Consider the following 22,611-nt stretch of genomic DNA (forward strand, 5'->3'; position numbering starts at 1 on the left):
GCAACTCCTGAATATCGAAGGAATGTAAGAGGACTTAAATGGTTCAAGTGGTTCTGAGCACTATGGGACTTAACTACTGTGGTCATCAGTCCCCTAGAACTTAGAACTACTTAAACCTAACTAACCTAAGGACATCACACACATCCATGCCCGAGGCAGGATTCGAACCTGCGACCGTAGCAGTCGCGCGGTTCCAGACTGCGCGCCTAGAGCCGCTAGACCACCGCGGCCGGCGTAAGAGGACTTAAAACTATTCTATCAATTACAACAGTAACATTTCAATGAATGGTAGCCGTTGCAAAAATAACGAAGTTACGAGAGCTGCATTTTCGAAAACACTTTATTTTCACTTTAACATTTTACTGCCAAGCTGTTGCGAGTGACTGGAGATAGATATGACGGCTCACTTTCAGCGAATTATGCTCGATCTGCGAGTTTACTTTCGTATCTACGATGAGTTATTGATTTTAGCCAATCTCCAGCATCTAATGCACTGATAAGCTACCATTGTTTCCTATTTCCATCAACAACGCACGCGTACTTATTTAAATGACACGTTTATCATACTTTACTGAGGTCTGGTTTGAATCAAAAGGAGTATAATTACTCTCGCTGTAACAGCAGCCGGTCGGTATGGCCGAAAGGTTCTAGGCGCTACAGTCTGGAACCGCGCTGCTGCTACGGTCGCAGGTTCGAATCCTGTCTCGGGCATGGATGTGTGTGATGTCCTTAGGTTGGTTAGGTTTAAGTAGTTCTAAGTTCTAGGGGACTGATGACCTCAGAAGCTAGGTCCCATAGTGCTCAGAGCCATTTGTAACGGCAACGAAGGCTACCTTTAAAAATATTTGCGGTACTAACTAACCGCCATTGTTCGATTATTTGATTCCCAGGCAACTGGAAATTGTAGCATTGTAGAAAATTCTGGATGCAGCATTTATGATATTATTAATGCAGCACAGATAGGGCTGGTAGTAAATTAATTTTGACATTTTGTACTGGAAAGATAATATAAATTTTAAATTAAATTGGGTGTTTTAATGCTTTAATGTCCTCTTGCTGGTTACTGTGCACATAGTCAGAGTGTGTTATGCTGCTATAGTCAACAAACCGTGAATGCATGTGTTCAAAACATCTTCACGACATGAGTGCCAGTATGGATCCACTTCCAAGTGGTTACCGGGACATGATGCCCCACCCCCCACAAAAGCATGTCACTAAATGTGTTTTTTTTTTTACATACCCAATCAACCGAAGCAGTTTTGACACTAGATTAGTAAGACTTTGAGAAAAGTTAAAAGAGTCGTTTTAATGCTTCACGTAGTTTAAATAGTATTTCTCCATTTGAGTAAAATGCGCAGGAAGCTCATAGAAACATGTAAAACTTTTGGGATGTAGTTCAACTCGCACGTCACTGGCTTGAACGTCAGTTACATCGTCAAAGGGTTCTTTGGTGCGTTCATATTGATAACACCCGTGATGATTTTTTCAAATGAATTGTCGGTGTTTTTTATTTCCATCAAGTCAGGGCAGACATCCATGGTCATTGTTTTTGTTCGGTTGTCCAGGTGTGCAGGAAAAACTTTATGCACACTATTCTCTTCTTCGAAACATTGTGGAGCATGTCTTTAACCCTTATTTCACAGATGTTGCTCCATGGTGTCCCCTATATAATAATGCATTTCAAAACTGACTGATCGAATGCACATCTGTTTTTTAGAGTTGTTAGTTCAAAGTTTCTTCGTTGACGTCTCTTATACTGGGTTTCTCTGTAAAAAGCGTGCAAAAATGTAACAGGACATAGAGAAAGCGCCACTGAACAGTTTGAGGTAAGGAACCTTGGGTCGGAAAACCAGCTTAAGGAGATATGGAAATAAATTTGTCTACCGCTTTGTCGAGGATTACTGTTTTCGAGCTTATTTGCAAACTAAAATGCGTACAACCTTACACGTACCGTGCTGTTTATTTACATGTACATTCTTTGTTTCTTTCAAGAAAATAAAGAGGACAAGCCTGATTACTAGGAAGTCATGATGCAGGTTTTGTTTACTTTCCATGTCCATTAGGTGTCTTTGTTGTATCTTATTTACATTGTTCCAATACAGAACGTGCTATGAATTAACGTCAGCCCCATTTACTATTCAGTGCTATTCACAGACGTACAGTACAATACTATGGAGCAGTTCCGGTACAGTTTCTCAGAACTCACTGACATGCACCTTGTGTATCGGGAAGTAAGTTGCAATGCTCTCGCTGCTGATGGGCTGTACAGGGGTCTATTTTCTAACAGGCATTATCCATCACGACGATTGTTTATTCCTCCCGATCGACGAACGCGGGAGACTGGTTCATTGGAAAGAAGAAACGAGGCACCACCATCACTAGTAACTTTTGCACTAAACCACGGCAGCGGTGGGTAGTACACTGCCGTGATTTAGTGCAAATTACTAGTGAAGGTGGAACGAACATATGTATGTACAGTCTGTGCTGTTTTACGATATGTGGACATGTGTGCTCGCACTACTTAGCAGCGTTACGAATGTATATAACAGCAAATGACAAGGATATATAAATGTGTCAGCTTATATAAAGTAGACATGGCTTAAAGTCAAAACATCTGCACTTGATAATGACCTAAGGCTGAAATTGCAATAGCGGAAATAGAAAGTTTAACAGTCACTGGCGTAAACATGATGTCTTTCAAGAAATTTCACATGACTGTGAATCCCTGTTATGAAAATTTAAGTATGATCTCCATTTGTCCTGGTGTCTAATATCTTGCACTGTATTACCGCGATTGCCGCAGATGGTTCGACATTGTTTTCTCTCGTCATTACCTTGATGTAGCATGAAATACTGTAGTGCAGTGTTTAATACACAGTATGTGTCTCTAAACTACAGTATTTCATGCCATAGCATGGTAGTGAAGAGAGAAAACAATGTGTTATCTTGTGCGGCAATCATGGCAATATCGTATCAGCACAACGGAGACCAGCCGCCAGGACAAATGGAGGTTTGAGCCACTTCTGGAAGCATGTTCGTGTAGCTGGAGAGGTTAAGGCACCCGCAACAGCAAGCGGGAAAACCGGGTTCGAGGCCCGGTTCGGCACAAATTTTCATTTGTTCTCAAAATCAAAAAATTATACTGATAATTCGGAATCATAATAGCAATTTGAGAGTTCAGCACTAAGACCTTGACGACGAAAATATTTACTCAGCAGTCAGATATACGATTAAACAGGGGGTCGTTTCTTCGTGACTCAGCCAAGCAGATTGAAATTACGTTCACTCCCCAAAAGCACGATGACAACGCAGTAATTGCATGGTGGCAATTTTGTACCAACTATCCCCTTATTCCAAATAACCCTGGTCTTCCGTACTACAAGTGGTAACCAAAATGAATTCAGAAAAGTCTGACGATCTAGCGCTTGAAAGTGGAGGTCAATATGGATACAGTAACAGAGCCTGGAAAGACTCTGACAGGTCTCAGGTTCATAGTGGACACTGTACCATTTGTGAAATTGAATCGTGTGTAAATACTGGTGTAGCACAATCTGGAAACGGACCACAAGCTATAGACGCCATTTTATCAACAAAAGGTTGTTCTACTCAACTTCAAGATAATCAGCGAACTGCACTTTTTTGCACTGACAGAAGATTATTCCGAGGTAAAATGAATAAAGAGGCTAAACTAAAAATTAAAATAGCAGCCCGTGCAAGCCTCAGGGTCGTTTGTCTAGAGACACTTCGAACAAAATATCGTTTAGATGCGATCATTATGAAAATCATACTAAAACAGGTCAAAAAAATTCAGTTATTTGATTCTGCTATTTCATTTCTTTACATGCGGTATATTGTGTAGTGTGCTGATTATTCAGAGGTAGATAAAATAGACGTCGTGATTACAAGTTACTGATTGGCAAGTTCTAAGCAAGAAAATGTAAGTACATGAAACTTCGGCTACACATTTAAATGTGTGGATTACCTACAGCGTTCAGAAACATGGCAAAACAATTAATACACTTTCTGACGAACGACATGACCAAACGCAATCAGTAATTTCTATTGGATACAACAAGCGCATTAGTTCTATATCAAATTATTTTCGGCAGCCATCGTGAATTTGAAATAAGAGAACAAAGTGGCAAACTTTTAAATGTAATAGATCTCCTCTACAGACATGATGATCCTCTTCTGAGGCACACCTTCCAACTGAAAAAAACTAAAACCAAATTTTTTGCCCACAAATTTAAAACTTGATGATATAAATGCTGTAGAGCGGATTATCGGTGAAATTAACGGTGCCCTTTCTTTTTAATTATTGTAGACACAATCCCCAATATATCACGAGAGTACTTAGTGTTGTAAGATATTTGCATTCAGATGTAAGCAAACCAGAAAGAAAGGAGTTGGAAATTAAGGAATCGTTTTCATAATTCCTCGAGGTAAGGGGCCACGGTGCTGAGAGCTTTGAAAAGTAAATAGTAAAAACTGAGTTAGAGAAGATGAATATACAACTGGATATTTGCAGCGCTCTTGGATACGGTGCTACTGCATTTACGAGTGGCAGATACCTATGTTTGCCGTCAAGAATTGAAGCACCGATCCCAAATGCTGAGTTTATACATTGTTCAAAACATAATATAAATTTGGTACTAAATGATTCCGTCCTGAATATAGCGGAATTGCAACAGTTTTATGTGAATATACAATGCATTACTTTTGCTTTAGTCCTTCTGTTGTTCGGTGACAACAAATAAATAATTTTTTGCGACTGACAGACGCGCTACAAAGACTCTGAAGAAACTACATGGTTTTCCACATTTGATTCATTGTTATCAATCAAACAGAATTTCTACACATTTTGCAGTGCCTATCCATTACAGTTTTAGTGGCAGAACACTTAGCAGATGCAATGTACCTATTTAAGAGTCTGCCAGTACTACGCTTGTCCGACATCTTTTGGAGTACTGCCGCACGGCGTGGGATCCTTACCAGACAGGGTTAACGGGAAAGTTCAAAGAAGGGTAGCACGTTTTGTATTATAAGAAATAGAGGAGAGAGTGTCACTGATATGATACAGGATTTGGGATGGACATCACTAAAACCAAAGCGTTTCTCGTTGCGGCGGGATCGTCTCACGAAATCGCAATCACTAACTTTCTCCTCCTAATGCGAAAACATTTTGTTGACGCCGAACAACATGGAGGTAAAATGATCGTCGTAATAAAATAAGAGAAATCAGAGCTCGCGCGGAGAGACATAGGTGGTCGTTTTTTCCGCATGCTGTTCAAGAGTTGAATAATAGAGAATTATTGTGAAGGTTCTGCGATAACTCCTCTGCCAGGCACTTAAGTGTGAATTGCAGAGTATCCATATGGATGCAGAGTATCAATAAAAAGAAAGCGGAGTGGGAACAAAACTCTAATATGATTAAACATACGAAAATTTTTATGTTCTGCTTCTCGTATTTCAGACTAAGATTTTGAAAAGTATTTATCTAGTATCCAAATTAAAGCGAGATGCTTTTCAGTATACTGTAATTTATTTTTCTTTGTTATACCCCGTTCAGTTTTTTAAGGTAGAAAATGAACTAATTCAAGAAAGAGCAGAAAAGCTGGTTAGAAAGTGCGAATCAGATTTCACCATAAATCTTTCACCTGAAACCATTAGCCGGAAAAGAATTTGGAAAGAAAAGAAACATGTTGTCAGTTCAAGATCTCGCAAAATTTATGCTGGTTGACAATATTTTTTTGCAGCTATTCTTGCTGATGTATGCACAGTTTTCAGTTGTACTTGACGCTGCTAGTTACACTTGCTACGACAGAAAGTCCACTCTCTAAATTGAAACTAATCGAAACCTGTCTTAGCAACTCAATGTACGGTTCTATATTAAGTGCTTTAGCGGTTCTAAGCACCGAACATGAAACTGTCACTTTCTTAACTTGGATTACATTGTCGAAAAGTGTTTGATAGCTAAGCGTATGAGAACTGGATAAATACGTTTGCTTTATAGTGTAAACTCTTTTGATAAAAGTGTGGTCGGTGTTTGTTCTGCAAAGGAAGGCCTCAACCTGTGAGTTCATTTCGCTTTTAACATGAACTGCTGTGTGTGTGAATGTCTGATGTTGTCATATTTGTTCTTTGAAGGTTTATTAGTAAACGAGGCCCCTAGAAAGTATTTGCAGGCGTTTCCAAAACCTCAGTTACGCCACTATTCTTGCTCCACGAATCTTATTACTCCCTTTTGTTCATTGTCCATATCATATACTTCATATAGTGCCCGGTGCTACCCGGGGTGATAGGCCCTATTCCTTGTTCATACTCATGGCGAATGTAAGCCGCATTTGACACTCTTATAGCTTTAAATCGAAGGGCATATTTGAACCACTGGGTGTCAACGGAATACTGTGATTGAATGTGTTTCCACCTATATGGTAAGATGATTAGCTGCACTAACTGTTGTTCAAATTTGCGTTTTTTGTTGTGTTTTTTTGGAGCTTTCGTCCTCTATTGCTTAAGCTTACTTCTCACTGTTGCAAGTAGGGCTCTGAGCACGACTCGAACTGTTCGGACGGTTTACGCTACAGTTCCGGAAATCTCGGATTCTGTTCGATCTTCTGTTCGGGCCACGATCTAGTGACTTTTGTAGCGTTTGTATGGCACTGTAGATTTTAATAAAAAAAAAAAATTATGAAACACGGACTGAAATAGTGTCTAGGTTATAGGTCATATGTAACAACAGCATCTAATCAATAAATAAGAGTTTGCAATTACGTTTCTGTCAAATTCTCGAGCTTTCGCTCGTCCCGCGATCTGGTGACTTCTGACGGTTCTATCTCCAAGAGGTGTATTGCAGCTGTGTTTTACTCTTGTGATAGGAAATAAAGTGTTTATCACTATACATTTCGACTGCGAGACGTTTAATTCTTCATTAATCTTCTCATTGTTTCATTTGAAAGTAGAAATTTGAAGTAAGTCGATCCTAAGATTTTAGGTAACAACCTTCCCCCTTCGTATATTACACACACAAATGTTTCAAGTCACATTACGAAATCTTATGTCTTGAAGCTAAATTGTGCAAAATTTCTCAAGATCGAAAAAAAACTGTAGGATCTTCTCTCGAAATTTCAATCACCAAGTTTCTCCTACGATTGTGAAAACATTTTGCTGGGAGCGACATAAATAGGGAGAAATGATCATCATGATAAAATAAGAGAAATAAAATGTCACATAGAGAGACTTACGAGCTCTTTTTTCCCGGGGGCCATTCGAGGGTGGCACGGTGGTTCGATGAACCCTCTGTCTGGCACTTACTTATGGATTTGCAAAGTATTCATGTAGATGTATATGTAGAATTGCAAACAAACAAACAAACAGCCTTCTTTATACATGGTGAACTTTAATAAAACCGGGGACCTGCAGGGACGGATTCGTGGCTGGAAATTGAGGAAAAAAGTTATACGAAAATGCATCCGGAAATGCAACGGTTCCGCGGTAGATGGCCCTGACGATTTGAAGTTCTTATGACCTCGCGCCGTGTGTTCCTTGCTGGTTAGCCGGCCGGAGTGGCCGAGCGGTTCTAGGCGCTACAGTCTGGAACCGCGCGACCGCTACGGTCGCAGGTTCGAATCCTGACTCGGGCATGGATGTGTGTGATGTCTTTAGGTTAGTTAGGTTTAAGTAGTCAGTCTAGGGGACTGATGATCTAAGATGTTAAGTCCCATAGTGCTCAGAGCCATTTGAATCATTTGAACCATGCGTGTTGCAGGCTGTGTCACTGACACAGCGCACCGTAAGCAACAGAAGGGTCTGTTATTCATGTCGGGAACAAACTAAGACGGAGTTTATATACGGCCAAGCAGACAGAAACGGTCGAGAGGTAGCACGGCTATACCAAAATAAGTACCCTCACAGATGCCAACCACACCACACAACATTTCAGCCCCGTTTGTGGGATCGTGGGTCTCTTCAGACAGACGTACGTGTAGGGAGGCGGCAGACTATGCGTACACCAGATCTGGAGGACCGGGTTCAGCCTCTCTACCGTTTCCATCTGCTTGGTCGTATATAAACACCATCTTGGCTTTTTCCCGACACGAATACCGGACCATTATGCTGCTTCCAGAACACAACGTCGTTCATACAACCTGCAACACACAAGGAACCCACGGAATGTGGTCACAGGAAGTTTCATTAGTCAGCGCCATCTACCGTGGCAACGATGCATTTCTGGACACGTTCATAGGACCCTGAGTCGTTCATTTCCAATCAGGAACCCGATCCTGCAGTTTTTCGGTTTTTATTAATGTTCACCCAGTATATATGGGTTACCCATCAAAATGTTCAGATGCTTGTGAAATCTTATGGGACTTAACTGCTAAGGTCATCAGTCCCTAAGCTTACACACTACTTAAACTAAATTATCCTAAGGACAAACACACACACCCTTGCCCGAGGGAAGACTCGGACCTCCGCCGGGACCAGCCGCACAGTCCATGACTGCAGTGCCTTAGACCGCTGGGCTGGGTACCTATCATTCCTTGTAACTTACTCCTATTTTTCTCAGAATTTAATCTTTTTCTATTTCACGTTGTGGAACACTTTTTCTAGGTCGACATATCCAGTGGAAGTATCTTGATTCTTCTTGTCTTACTTCCATTATGAGCCGCAACGTAAGAACTGTCTCTCTGATCGTCATCTAACAGAACTTTTCCATTCTTCTGTGTGTTATACGTGCCAGAAGCTTGGATGCATGAGCTGTAAAGATGATTATGCGATAGGTTTCGCACTTACCTACATTTGCTATCTTCGGAATTGTATGGATGATTATTTTCCGAAAGTGAGATGGTACATCGCCAGTCTCATACATTCTATGCAAACTTGAATAGTCATTTGGTTGCCACTTTCCCCACAATGATTTTAGAAATCCCGATGGAATGTTGTCTACTCCTTCGTCTCTATTTAATCTCAGTGTTTCCAGAGCCCTCTTAAATACTGACTCTAATACTGGATCCCTTATGTCTTCCATATTGTCTACAATTTCATCTTCTGTCACGTCATCCGGTAAGTCCTGTCCCTGAAAGAGGGTTTCAATGTACTCTTTCCACCTAATCGCTCTCAAATTGGGGCTATCTATGAAATACATATGTCCGCTATATCCTACTGCATTGCTGCTGACCTTTCTGGAGTAATCTACCAAGTAGTCTGCAACAAATGAGTGTTCTGTTACTTTTAAGAAAACGATGAGGTACTTTCTTTTGGGCGAGCGTTGTGGCCGTGCGGTTCTAGGCGCTTCAGTCTGTAACCCCGTGACCGCTACGGTCGCAGGTTCGAATCCTGTCTCGGGCATGGATGTGTGTGATGTCCTTAGGTTAGTAAGGTTTATGTAGTTCTACATTCTAGGGGACTGATGAACACAGATGTTAAGTCCCATAGTACTAAGTGTCACTTGAACCATTTTTGAACTTTATTTTGTCACTCTCACAACTTCCCCTGAAAAATACCGTTTCAATTCTTCACGCAAGAAATAAAATGGTGACATCTTTTCCAAGCTGGACTTCTTTATCTTTTCGTTTACCAGCGTGAGACGTTAGTTTCTTTCTCCAAGTAGTCACAACACGGGAATGCCCTCCATCAAAAACTATTTTTCTGAAAATTAATTTGTTGTTTCGCTTTTCACACAGAAATATAACAATGGCTTTTTCCGGTATAGCTTTTCAGTTTCCACTGTGTATACTAGCTCTAATTTAGGGTATTGGAGACTATTAAATTTTGTAGATGTAAGACCCCCTATAACGTATGTGATGTAACGTTTGTAACGTAAAATATGTATAATTCCTGGTGAAGTGTCAAAGTGGGCCTAATGGCTCAGATTGTACCCTGGTGTATTAATAAATAAATAAATGTTTAGTGCCACAGCTCTTGCACGTACTTAAACTATTATGTCGTTTGCCGAAAACTTTTATTAACGCTCTTTTTTTTTTTTTTTTCACAGTGCTCTTCAGTCCATTTTGGAGCCACGTGCTTGACTACTGGAGTCTACGCCATGAACCAAACATTCTTTTCAACACATATGAAGAAATGAAGAAGGTGAGACTCGGAGGAAGATCATTATAGCCAACTAGCAGAATATATTGTACACAATGATTAAACTCTCCATGTGACGAGGAGAAATAATTAATGATGGGTACAAAATCGCGTAGTGTGAATTTGTTTCATCGTGTTGCCTACGTATGATCCGAACTGTGTATGCTTAGCTACTATCTGAGAGGTGACCGAGCGAGGTGGCGCAGTGGTTAGCACACTGGACTCGCATTCGGGAGGACGACGGTTCAATCCCGTCTCCGGCCATCCTGATTTAGGTTTTCCGTGATTTCCCTAAATCGCTTCAGGCAAATGCCGGGATGGTTCCTTTGAAAGGGCACGGCCGATTTCCTCCCCCATCCTTCCCTCACCAGAGCTTGCGCTCCGTCTCTAATGACCTCGTTGTCGACGGGACGTTAATCACTAATCTCCTCCTCCTCCTCCTCTGAGAGGAGATTCTGTCATTCCTCGCCCATCGCCGGCAAAGCATACGTCTTACAATACAAGCCAGACTACTGGGGTTTCTCAAACTGCATCATTTTTGACCTCTAAGTCATAAAATACGGGAGCTGCTGGGCGTAATCATTGTGAAGTCATGATATTTGCCATGGCTTTCCTGTATTACTAACTCCTTCACAAGTCGTGTCAACACAGTAATGTGTCACAACTCTGACTGAGGCGCTGGGCAGCGTCTTCTCCAATGTCAGTATGCTGAATACTGCTCTTTGCATTCTGGATACGTGTACTTGTGTAGCAGCACATCATTAGTTAGCTGACTTGCAGTACCTTCCTTATGATGTCATTCTGCTGCATCGACGTAGAATCCATGTGTTTTGCCAAAAAGAAAGGTGCCATATCAATAGTATTATAAATGGCGAGGTATACTGGTTAATTACTCACCACGATCAACAGGGCTTAAGTTGATTTACAGTCCACAGATCAAAAACAGTCAGTGGAATTTTAATACTGCGATGAGAATTTTGACAGCCTCAATCGTAATTGAGATGCGCATACAGTCTCACAGTGATGTAGATAAAACAAACAGCGACATGTGCAACTCACTGATGTTCAAAATGAATTACGTAGTATACCACTTGTCATGTTTGTCTGCCTACCACAGTGCTTTGAGAAGTACTTTTGTACTAAATGCTAGGATATAGACTTTTCTAACACTTCAATCTGATTACTGAAATGTTAGAGTCCATCCTTTATTGGGAATATAGAGGAAATATATTTTATAGTATGTGATTGCCACACTCTGATCCCAATAGTACTTTTTTATTGTATTATGGTTAAAAAGGGCCTTGCCCATATGGTGTGAAAATAGATGCATGCGACAGGTCATGACAGGTAGTAAGGAATTTGTAAAAGAACTTTTATGGAACTATAAGGGCAGAAGACCCAGATAGAACAGCTCAGGTTCAAGAGGACATAAGGGAGGTTTGCAGTCTTTCTCCGCTACTGTATAATAGTATATCGAAGAAGAGATGACAGATATTGAACTAAGTTTCAGCACTTCAATTAAATACAAGAAATAATACGTATTAGTTGTACGATTCGATGGCGACCGCTATGCTCTGTGAATTCGATCGGGAATTATAGTATCTGAATGGAAAGAATAATCTAAAGGTGGTGGAATTTGGATTGAAAGTATTCCAAAGAAAGACGACAGTCATGAGCGTGGCAGAAATACAATTTTCAATAAAAATATTTAAACTGTGGTCCGAGGAAAAGATGAAGTGTTGGAAGTATGCTACATTGCAGGCAAAAAGACGAGATACAGGACTCATGAAGCATTCAAGCAAAAGAAGTAGGTGAGCACAGCCAAAGAGGACATTCCTTGTTATGGAAGTCTACCAGTATTCAACATGTCTGAAAATGTACGTCCGGAGCCCAGCATTGTTTGGAAGTGAAGCATGGACTGCTGGAAAACCAGAAATGATTGAAATAGAAGCGGTTGAGATACCGTGTTACACAAGGGCGCGGAATCATATTTGGCCCAATAAATTAACAATTGAGGAGGTGCCCTGGAGAATCGGTAAGGAAAGATACAAGTACAAAATACAGTGTAGATTAGGGCAAGATGATAGGACATGTGTTAAGACGCCAGGGTATGGTGCTAGAAGGAACTGAAAAATGCAAAAAGTGCTGGAGAGGACGAAATTTGAGAGTAACCAACAAAAAACTGAGGACGTTCTTTTTGAATACTACCCTGAGGGGAAAAGGTTTGCATACAAGAGGAAGTAGTCGGATGGTGCTGCACAGGACCACCTGAGAAGACTTACACAACAAAACGGGACTATCACGACGAACGTATCATTATGAAGACTGGTAGGGAGCCCGGAACATGTCACAACTGATTTCAGGAATATCAGCACCACATATCCACAAGAGGCAACTATAACTTGCAACTGTGTAAAGACCCACAACACCGTCCTTTTCTGGCCATCACCCATTCCTACGGGACATAGCACTGCTTAACTGCCTCTAAGAAACTACCGTACAGTGTATTGCAGCTTCAGTATCTGGTATATCAAAGGATAGTATAAAACTCTAGAGAATATGTCGACATTAAATAAATAATTCGATAGTAATTAATCTCAGTGGAAAAAAACAGTAGTAGTGCTACGCCGGTTCCGTAATTCCGAGCAGCCATGACATGTTCACAGGTCAACAAACGAGATGTTTACAAATCTTGCAGTTCTATTCTGCTTCTTTCTGGAGGTTACTTGCAAGTACATAATTTCCCGCTAGTTTCTGTTCCTCCAGTTCCGTCGTTCTCACACCAGCAATGACATTTCGACTCTTATCAAGCCGACCAGTTGCCCTTCTAGCTCATAATGTTTCGCCTAATGCATCAACATCGCGCCATAACTTCATTTACTGCTCTGACAGTCTGGTAGTTACTCATCTGTTTATTATTTTGTTCTTATATTTTATCCTGTCGTCCATAGTTTAGACACAGTTCGTTTCCAAGGATTTCAATCGTTATTGCTCGATTTAGGACTGAAACTAGAGAAATTACTTCACTGAAAATTCTATGAAGCAATATTAAATTGAGACAAAATATTTCACACCTTTATAATGAACTATTTAACAAATTACAACTATTGTGTTGAAATAAAATAGATTGAACAATAAACTTTGGATAAATATTCCAAATGACTGGCTGAACAAAATAACCTTGCCTTCAACAGAGCCAATATTACAGATAAGTAAGAGATACTCAATAGAGTTTGGGGATAACTCCATGAATTATTTAGATCTAACTATGGATGTTAATATGGTGTCCGATAGAACACATACCATTGGTGATCTTGCAGCTCTCAAAGAATGTAATTACACTGAAATCAGACCTCTGCAGCTGCTTACAGGCGTTGATAAATATCAACAGGGACAGTTGAAAATGTGTGCCCTGACCGGGACTCGAATCCGGGATCTCCTGCTTCCACGACAGATGCTCTGTCTGACTGAACCATCGAGGACACAGAGGATAATGCGACTGCAGGGACTTATTTCTGGCAAGCTCCCCGTGAGACCCATATTTCCAACATATTCATATTCATATAGATGAGGCTTACCGGCCAATGCTCAACGTACGAGATACGTTGCTTAAACTCTTACGGGATTCAGTAGATTGACTGCCGCGGGTAATGAGTATAGTGGGCAGGGGCACTACAGATGTATTGTGTGGACAATAAGTTGGAAATATGGGTCTCACGGGGAGTGTGTCAGAGATAAGTCCCTGCAGAAACACTATCCTCTGTGGCTCAGTCGGATAGAGCGTCTGCCATGTAAGCGGGAGATCCCGGGTTCCAGTCCCGGTCGGGGCACACATTTCCACCTGTCCCCGTTGATATTTATCAACGCCTCTAAGCAGCTACAAAGTTCTTATTTCAATATAATTTCATAAATATTAATGGTCACGTTCATACTTTCAAAATTTTCGGGAAACATACCACTCCATACGTTGTAATGACGATTCTGAACACTCCAGTGACCTACAAAAATGGTGCCTTTTATTCGATGTCAAATTGTCTTCTACACAACCCCAATTAACGACAGTGAAATAGCACCAGACAGTGGCTACCCTCCTGACATGGTGGACTCCATAATGGCTAAAAGAACAGAAACGAGAAGTCTCCTCTTCTTTTGAACATTTTCTCGAACCACCATCTGAAGACGTCAATAAATGGTGCACGAAATCATTTTTAGGAAACATTTCCCTGAATGTGGTCAGAAAGCTTAAACCCAGGAACTTAAAACATAATTTTATGTGCACAATAGTATTGGTAACTTTTTGCCCAATGGTAAAGACAAAACTTCAGCTTTGAAAAAGATTAGAATATATAGAGTCACTTGGATTCTGGCCAATTCTGTCTAGGTCAGTCTGACAGGGCAATATACAACCGTTTGAAAACTTAGTAAAGAAGACTCTACTTTTGCAGACCACCTCTTTAAAGAAGGCCGTAGTTACAAGGTACAACAAGAAGTCCTACATTATACCAATAAATGGAGGTTACTGAACTAGCTTGAAATAATGGTAGTTAATGAACATATGCTCATTCGCCCTAGATTAGTACTGAATAATCAGAGTTCACTTACGCACAGCTTGTAACTGCAGATACTACCCATAATAGTAGTTAGACCATATCGTAAATAACCCTTCCCTCATCCTCATAAGTCCCGCTTTTCCTGTCTTCCATCTACTATAGTCCAGTTGCTGTGTTAAAAGGCTTTTACTTTCTGTAATCATGGCTTCATCACTTACCTGCTTCATCTCAGTATATCTTACATGTTTATAGTATTATATCCGTTAAAGACAACATTATTTTGTTCAGCCACTCATTTGGGACTCGTCACCAAAGTTTACTGTTCGATTTATTTTCTTCTCCAGAACAACTGTTGTAATTTGTCACATTGATCGTTATTTAACGTGTCACGTATTTTATCTAACTCCAATAGTTATTCATTGCATTTTCACTCAACTAATTTCTCTCATTTTAGTTTAAAACGAACACTAATAATTATCATCATTGGAAAGGAACTTAGGTACTCAGCGGCTGTACTAGTTTAAAATCTTTGAGCGTACAAATGTTTTACAGTAACACGTATTTATTTTTGTATCTGATCATCAAGTAATAACCGAAAACCGGTTTGTAAAAGAAAACCTTGGCAAACAACATTCTTTTTCCAACAGTTAACATAGTACTACTTGCACTAACCATAGCTATCTTTACTGCAAAACTGGACATACTACCACAGAAACCTACAGTTGTGGCTGATATTGAAACACAGTAATTTCACTAATGTCTGACACCTCTGTTGACTACAAATTATTAATAAACAATTTCAATTTAGCAGTAACAAGTTATTTGTGTGTCAGATTCCAGAAGACACTCCATCGCTATTCGGTCCGTGGGAACGTCCTGCCAGTTTCTTGGGCGCTTCGGTGGGCACTGTGGTGGAATCTGTCTCTGCCGTTGTCTGCTAGCTCCCTGAGTGCAGGAGACTACTCTACTATTCTGAAGAAGCGGCCTTGCTTCTGGCATGCCTACCCACGTCATTCCGATCATGGATCCTCGGGTGGCGAGACTTGGGACGTATGACTGCGATGCTGTTGTGTTAAAATTTCTGTGTTTCTTCACAAGAATGGCCTGTTAGCTATCCGTCTGCAGTAACTGGTGACCTGGAATGTCTTCTCTGTGTTGCACTTCGGTCTTCCGGTGCGACCTATAGCAATCAAATCGATGTTGATAGATAACATGTGGCTCTACCCAAAACTTTCTTGCAATGGCGTCGGCGGTATTACCCAGAATGTGCCATGTTTTCTCCCTGATGTCACGTCTTACTTAATAATTTAGTTGGTGCTTGTCATTGTCAACTTCATTTGCATACAGCGGATGTATCCAGATAGTCTGTTCCGACCTGCCTTCATCTCCAGAAGCACACTCGGAGGTGTTCCTCTCCTGATTCGATAACAGTAGATGGTGCTAGAGCCATGATCGATAGAGAAATACGTCAGTCCTGTCGATGGAGCAGTTGCTTCATTCACTGGCTTTGCTTATTGTTCGGGAGGAAACTGTGTGATATCCTTACTGTAGGGATATCATCCTACAGTTGAAACATCCCCTTTGGAAAATGTATGAATGACTGTCCTGATAAACCTCTTACGTTATTTGGTTTTCAAACAGCTGAGCAGAACTGAACGTACTCAGACATTTCGCCCTTTACTTATTCTGATCAACACTAAACTAACACACAATATTCTTAGCGCAACGCAATCTGACTTTCTATAATCCCTACAAAAGAATGGCCCTGACTAACAATAACCTATACCTTTCATGAATCACTTACCTCACAAAAATCTTCGTTAGACGAACTACTGCAATACAGCGAGCGCCAGTACTGCCAGCTAAATAAAAGATTCTAACTACTGAAGGCACTAACTTCTGATAGGCATAGTTAGCAAATGAAAGATTTTGATAGAGAACAAACAATGTATTTACCTTAATAGTGTTCAAAAGTCATAATATATATATCAGTCCATGATATCCAATATTAAAAATTTATTCCTTCTGATGGACACACGTCCAGATCGTCGGCTCTAAAAATTCTGCCATCTCTCTCCTCACATCCGCCACTGCTGGCGGCTCACCTCCAACTGCGCAACGCTACGCGCTGTTCACGTCCAACTGCCCAACACTACAATAGCGAATATTCTAACAATGCCAACCAGCCACAGACTGCACACAGTACAGACAGTGATTTTCATACAGAGCGCTACGTGACGTTACCAACATAAAAACCTAAACAGCCTACTTACACATTTTCTGCCAGAGAAGAATGATCACATGGCAAATTCGCTTGCTTGTGGTCTGTATGCCTGTTCTATTCTGAGCATCATGATGTTCTTCTCTCTTCATTCACTAGAGCTCTCCTTTTTAGCATATCCTTAGGTCGAGAGGGGCCTATAGTAAAATTAAATTATTCTACGTGTGTCACCTCTACTGTCAGTCACTGCACAGATCCACTGCTCTGCTTGCAGGATCTGCCCGGGGTGATTCGCCGCACGGCGCGCTTCCTGGACCGCCACCTGAGCGAGCAGCAGGTGGAGCAGCTGGCGCAGCACCTGAGCTTCAGCAACATGAAGGACAACCCGGCCGTCAACAACGAGAAGTACGTGCAAGAGGAGATCCGCCGCAACCAGATGGACGACCGCGACGGGCAGCTGCGCTTCGTGCGCCGTGGCGAGGCGGGCGGCTGGCGTGCAGAGATGACGCCCGAGCTGGCCGAGCGCTTCGAGGAGTGGACGCGCCGACACCTCGAGGGCACCGACTACCGCGTCGGCGTCTCCGGCGGACACTGAACCACGCTCTGTCTTCCCACAATACGTCTTGGGAGCGCAAGCTCAACACAGTAGTTTTTACATAACACTGTCAGCTGCCAGCAAGCAAACCTCCATCTTCTTTCATTTTCTTGTGGCAACAATCACGAAAGCCTTTCTTGTTGCAGTTACGGGTATGGACCATCCAGTAATCTTTATCCTACTGTAAGCAGATACTGACAGCATTGACATTGTTACAATTGCTTCGTCGAATTGAAATAATTAAGTTCGTAAATCAAAGGGCAACGATACGTCACTGCTTCCAGCAAGTGCTTTTCGTCCGATGACGAATACTGGCTGATCGAAACTGCTTACTCTATTGTGAAATACTTTCGGGATTATCGTCATTAGTAAATAAAAGAAGACAATTAATCAGAAATATACTTCATTATTTGCGAAGAGATCTTTATTTGCTACCAGTTTCAGTCTATTTCACCATCATCTTGCAACATACACAATTTTTATGTGGTGTCCGCAGAGCATGGAGCGAACCGCTACATCCGCCTTATGACCTGAAGATGGCCGATGATTACAACAAGAGGTAATTTCATATTAATAAATTGTTGCGATTTTGCCATACAAATAATTATTATTGGCGTCTACAGTACGACTGAACTATGGCCAGTTCCAAAATAAAGGTTTATTAGGTAGCTTATGAGGTTACATAATAATTTCTTTGGATGTTTACGAACTGTGTGGCGCTGCCTATACTTATGTTCAAGGACTGGCAGCTGTTCGCCACTTCACTGCGTGGAAGCCGCTTGCAGCCATTCATTGCTGCTGAGATGGTGTAGTTACTTAGAACTTCTATGATAGTCATAGACTGGGAACACTAACTTCCGTTGTAGTTTGTTTGGTGTTTCATTATGCTAGTTTACAGCCAGTTACCAAAGATAAACGAATAAGTGAGCAAATAAAACAAGGAATAGGGAAACAACAACGTACGAGTGTTCCCGCGCATTTATTCAGCCAGCACTGTTTCGAGCAGTCTTTCTACTCCAATTACCTTCTCAAGTGTTGTTAACACCTCTGTATTTGTTTGTGAATCTTTCTGTTGCCTGCGCAATTAAAGACAGTCTTGGAGTTTAACAGTAGTTGCCAGTAGCTCCTCTGTATTTCGACATCGTCACACAAGTCACTAGAAAACATTAACAAATTCTACAAGTAAAGCTGTCGCGTTCTAGACTAAGCAGTTCCATAGTGAAGTGGTCATCAAAGGACAAACAGTTGACAATAAATTATTTGGTCCTGCTTATGATTACACTACCGACTCAACTTTTATTTAATAATACCGACATTCATACCAATCACATCATAAGGATTTCAGGTATAAGTGAATCGTTTATTTTTCTTTTAAAATCAACATCGTCTAAATGAATCAAGTTTCTGTAACAGGAGACCACAGGAAAGGGTACGTGCGTATTTCACATACTTAAATATGTTCTGAGAATTAATGTCATTCAGCTGCTCTATACGTGAACACACGAAGTTTCCAGTGACACTTTTCAAACAATCCCTTTTTTCGATTTATGTGAACGGGAACTGAAATCAAATGTGGCCTATAAGTACAAACATTGTCATTTCATTTCTTTCATTACAGTGTTCACACGCAATGAACCAAAGGATTATAGGCATTATATGGAACTGCGAAAAACAATAAGATTTGGCGGAGTTGATAGTGTTGACAGAGGTTTTCCCTCAGTATCGATTCTGGATGAATGTCCCTCACGAGCCTAGTGCACTGTAGTTAACCTAAACAAATTCAAAACTGATAGTTTGTCCGTATCTTAGTGACAGATTATTTTTATGAATAAAAGTTTAACTAAGCGAGAGATTATAAAACGATATGACCATATATTTTCGGGAGACGAGTAAAAATTTACCGAAAAGTGTATCGTGTTGTTTTAGGAGCATTGTGTCTGCAACAAGCGATTTGTTGTGAAGCGGAAAAATAAATTTCGGGCTTATTTGTTCAAAGCACGTGGCAGAATATATCATTCGTGACACACAGCTGCATATCTTAACAGGAGCAACAAAATACTGTACTCAGTAAATCGAAATACCGTTGTTTCAAGCAACAAACTGCCTATAATCGTTCAGTAAATTCAGGTTACTACTTTTATAGCTCCCTTGTTCAATTCATAAGACATTTCGTGTGTGTCATGGATAAAAGCGTTCAGCAATCGTGAACCGTATGCAAATGACATTCAAATGCACAAATGTTTATTTGCTGAAGTTAAGGTATTCATGTAGAGTTTCAACCAGACGGGTAGGGTGTATACATAATAAGTTAATGGCAACTGGGATTCCTTTCTAGTCCCCTGCAGTTCTTGCGTTATTTTATAGTAAATATCCTTCTAATAATTACACCTGTATAATATAGCGAAGGAGTAAAATGTGTCTTCTGCTACTGAATTTCTAACGACATACACCAGCAAGAAACAAATCATGGAAACTAGCAGCCCAGAATTCTACGTCTAACTTTACTATTCCTATAAAACAATTGAAATATGTCTGATTCAAAACTCTTTACATTTTTGAACACTGTTATTTTCGAACAATATGCAAACATCAAACGAAACTTGCAAGTAAATCACAACTCATCAAACCGCACCTAAAGTCAGCATTGATACCATGTTCCACGACTAACCATGTTTCTCGTGGGGGGTGTTACAAAATTTTGCAAATATAGTGACATCATAGTTCAAATTATCATTTTAAACTCAAGTCTAGCACCATACCCCGGACAACACTGAGAAGACCGTCGTGATGTACTTTCTAGCTCTCCAGACGACTTAGTGACTGTAATGGTTACCTGTACAGTTATACAGTCCTTCAAGGAACACAACGGAACAGAACTGTAATTCTGTAGCCTTTATGCGAGTCATATAGGTTTCTTTTGTAATTTAATGTCTATTCTACATCGGTGAACGAGTTTATTTTGTTCGTTGTTATTTGTGTGTAATGGCGATATGCTTGTTGTTGTTGTTGTTATGCTAATATTTTTATGCACATGCTGTGTTGGGAAAATTTGTGGGCTCATTAACACGTGATTATATATCTGTAATTGTTGTTATAAGTTCTAATACTATAAATATCATTATACAAAACTTGTATGTAACCCCAAATTATACTGATTACTAAATAAATTATATTATATTGACTTATCCTTTTAATTTGAAGTATAGTGTGTCAGCAGAGGTGTGAGCGCACATTTTCTGTCTCTGATCCTTATAAGATTCCACGTCTTGTAATTTTAGTACGAATATCTAATTAAAAACATTTAATATAAACACACACACACACACAAAAGTTCGAATACCTCTAGAGCCAAACCAGAGAACTGTAAAACAAAAACATAAAACATATAATTAACAAGCGTCAGTGAGAACACTACAGCACATTATGAAATAACGTCTTTAACACACTTGACGTAATGATATCTTTGAAGTTTCAGCTGATACGCAGTTTATTGTAATTTTTGAAAGACCAGTGAGCGGACTTTAGAGAGCTGCCAGAAGCTCTTAATGAGGGCTATTACTGCAGAACGGTACTAGCCGCTAAGTCCGCATCAGTCATTTACAAATACTTCTATTTTATATTCTTTTATACCTTCTGGCCTACGCAACATCGTCATACATTGCCTCATTGCAGTACTTACACAACCGATTAGCTGTGAACTTTGATTTCACTCTCTCTGTAACACGATATTCTATGCTATTGATTTCTAGGATTGAATTGTGCCAATTGTACTGGCATCATCTGTGTGCAGTACTGCTATAGAACATTTCTGCTAGAGATTAAGGCCAATCGTTGGAACACAACAAGAAAGGAGCAATCATAGATAACACATCCTGAAAAACCCACAATTTATAGCGCTCCAGTTGGATGCAGACTCATTAACTCTTCTCTAACAGTGCAAAGGAACTAGGTATCATGATGTTCAGGTAAAGCTGAAAACAATTGAGAGTAAATCCCATAATTGTATAACCATTTATTCACCAATATAGAAGTCTCATCCATTTATGTGAGCAACAGCCTATCTTCGTTCTCAAAATACACGTAATTTTTTAATCAGTATCATCCACTGTCTTCATCCAATAAACCTTAGAACGTTAGAATCAATTAATACATTCCGTTCAGAGACACAGCTGACAATCATACATTTTTCTTTTTACAAAAATGAGAAATCAGCTCACAAATATAGCGATGAGAAAAGATTTAGACAGCAGTTCATGTTCCACAATGGACTTTGTAATACCCCCACCAGAGGCTACTTTCATCAACTCACAGTTCCAACAGGCCAGGACGAGGAAAGTGTCGGACCTCATGTAGCTATTGAAAGGGATATGGTCATGGGCACGCTCTGCACCCACTCAAAGGGTCGGCTGGAGTACGCTCTCAGCTCGCTTAAGAATAAACGGCTTGAGAAGGGCATGGTAGACAATGAGAAACTTTCTGATAATTCGTGGACCCCTAAAGGAAAATTTATATACAAAAGCGTCAAGAACGCACACGTGGAAGCATGTGAAACTCCTGTTTGGCAGCAGCCGTTTCCGCTTGCCTTAAAAACCGAGAGACGTGCATATAATTCAGGGACTCCTGCAGGCTCCGAGAGATTTTGTAGACACAAAAGCGTAAACAGTGCACACAGAAAGGTGTGTGAAGCTATCGGCTGGCAGCAAGTGATTAGGGCTGCCTTAGAAAAGCGAGAAACTTGCGCATGATTCGTAGACACCTGCTGGATATTAGACTGAACTTTGACACAAAGTAACAGGAATGCTTATAGACAGGCAGGCGAAGCTATGGAAATGTGGAAGAAAAGTCGGCCTGCTTAAAAATATTTGCTGGATATTAAGAAGTTTGCTTATACATCACGAACAACAGCAGATTCTTGAACGAAGAGCAATCATAAGACTGTACAGGTCTCACGTAGAGATTGCCGTTATAAAGAAGTATTGTGTGGCTGGTTTTACAGAAACTTAGGAACGAGAAAGAACATTGGAACCATGGTGCCTCCAACGCTGGGAACAACCACGACAGTAAACAAGTGGGAAAGACGCCTGTTCCTGAGATTCACACGGACCCGCGCAAGACTGAAAATCTTGACGCTCCGTTCTAGGCTTGGTCAAGAAATGGTG

The 22,611-nt window shown here is 40.5% G+C and overlaps 1 protein-coding gene across 1 annotated transcript in view; it reads left to right on the forward strand.

Annotated features, from left to right (window-relative positions):
* The window catches only part of LOC126474089 (luciferin sulfotransferase-like), a 295,558-nt gene extending 274,925 nt beyond the window's left edge, over nucleotides 1-20,633 (forward strand). Inside the window, exons 6-7 of the mRNA XM_050101502.1 lie at nucleotides 9,995-10,089; nucleotides 17,132-20,633. Of these exons, the coding sequence (XP_049957459.1) occupies nucleotides 9,995-10,089; nucleotides 17,132-17,452 (416 nt within the window). The 3' untranslated portion in view covers nucleotides 17,453-20,633. The remainder of the gene's footprint in view (nucleotides 1-9,994; nucleotides 10,090-17,131) is intronic.
* The last annotated feature ends 1,978 nt before the right edge of the window (nucleotides 20,634-22,611 follow it).

Source organism: Schistocerca serialis, chromosome 4 (assembly GCF_023864345.2).
Source record: "Schistocerca serialis cubense isolate TAMUIC-IGC-003099 chromosome 4, iqSchSeri2.2, whole genome shotgun sequence".
Lineage (NCBI taxonomy): Eukaryota > Metazoa > Arthropoda > Insecta > Orthoptera > Acrididae > Schistocerca > Schistocerca serialis.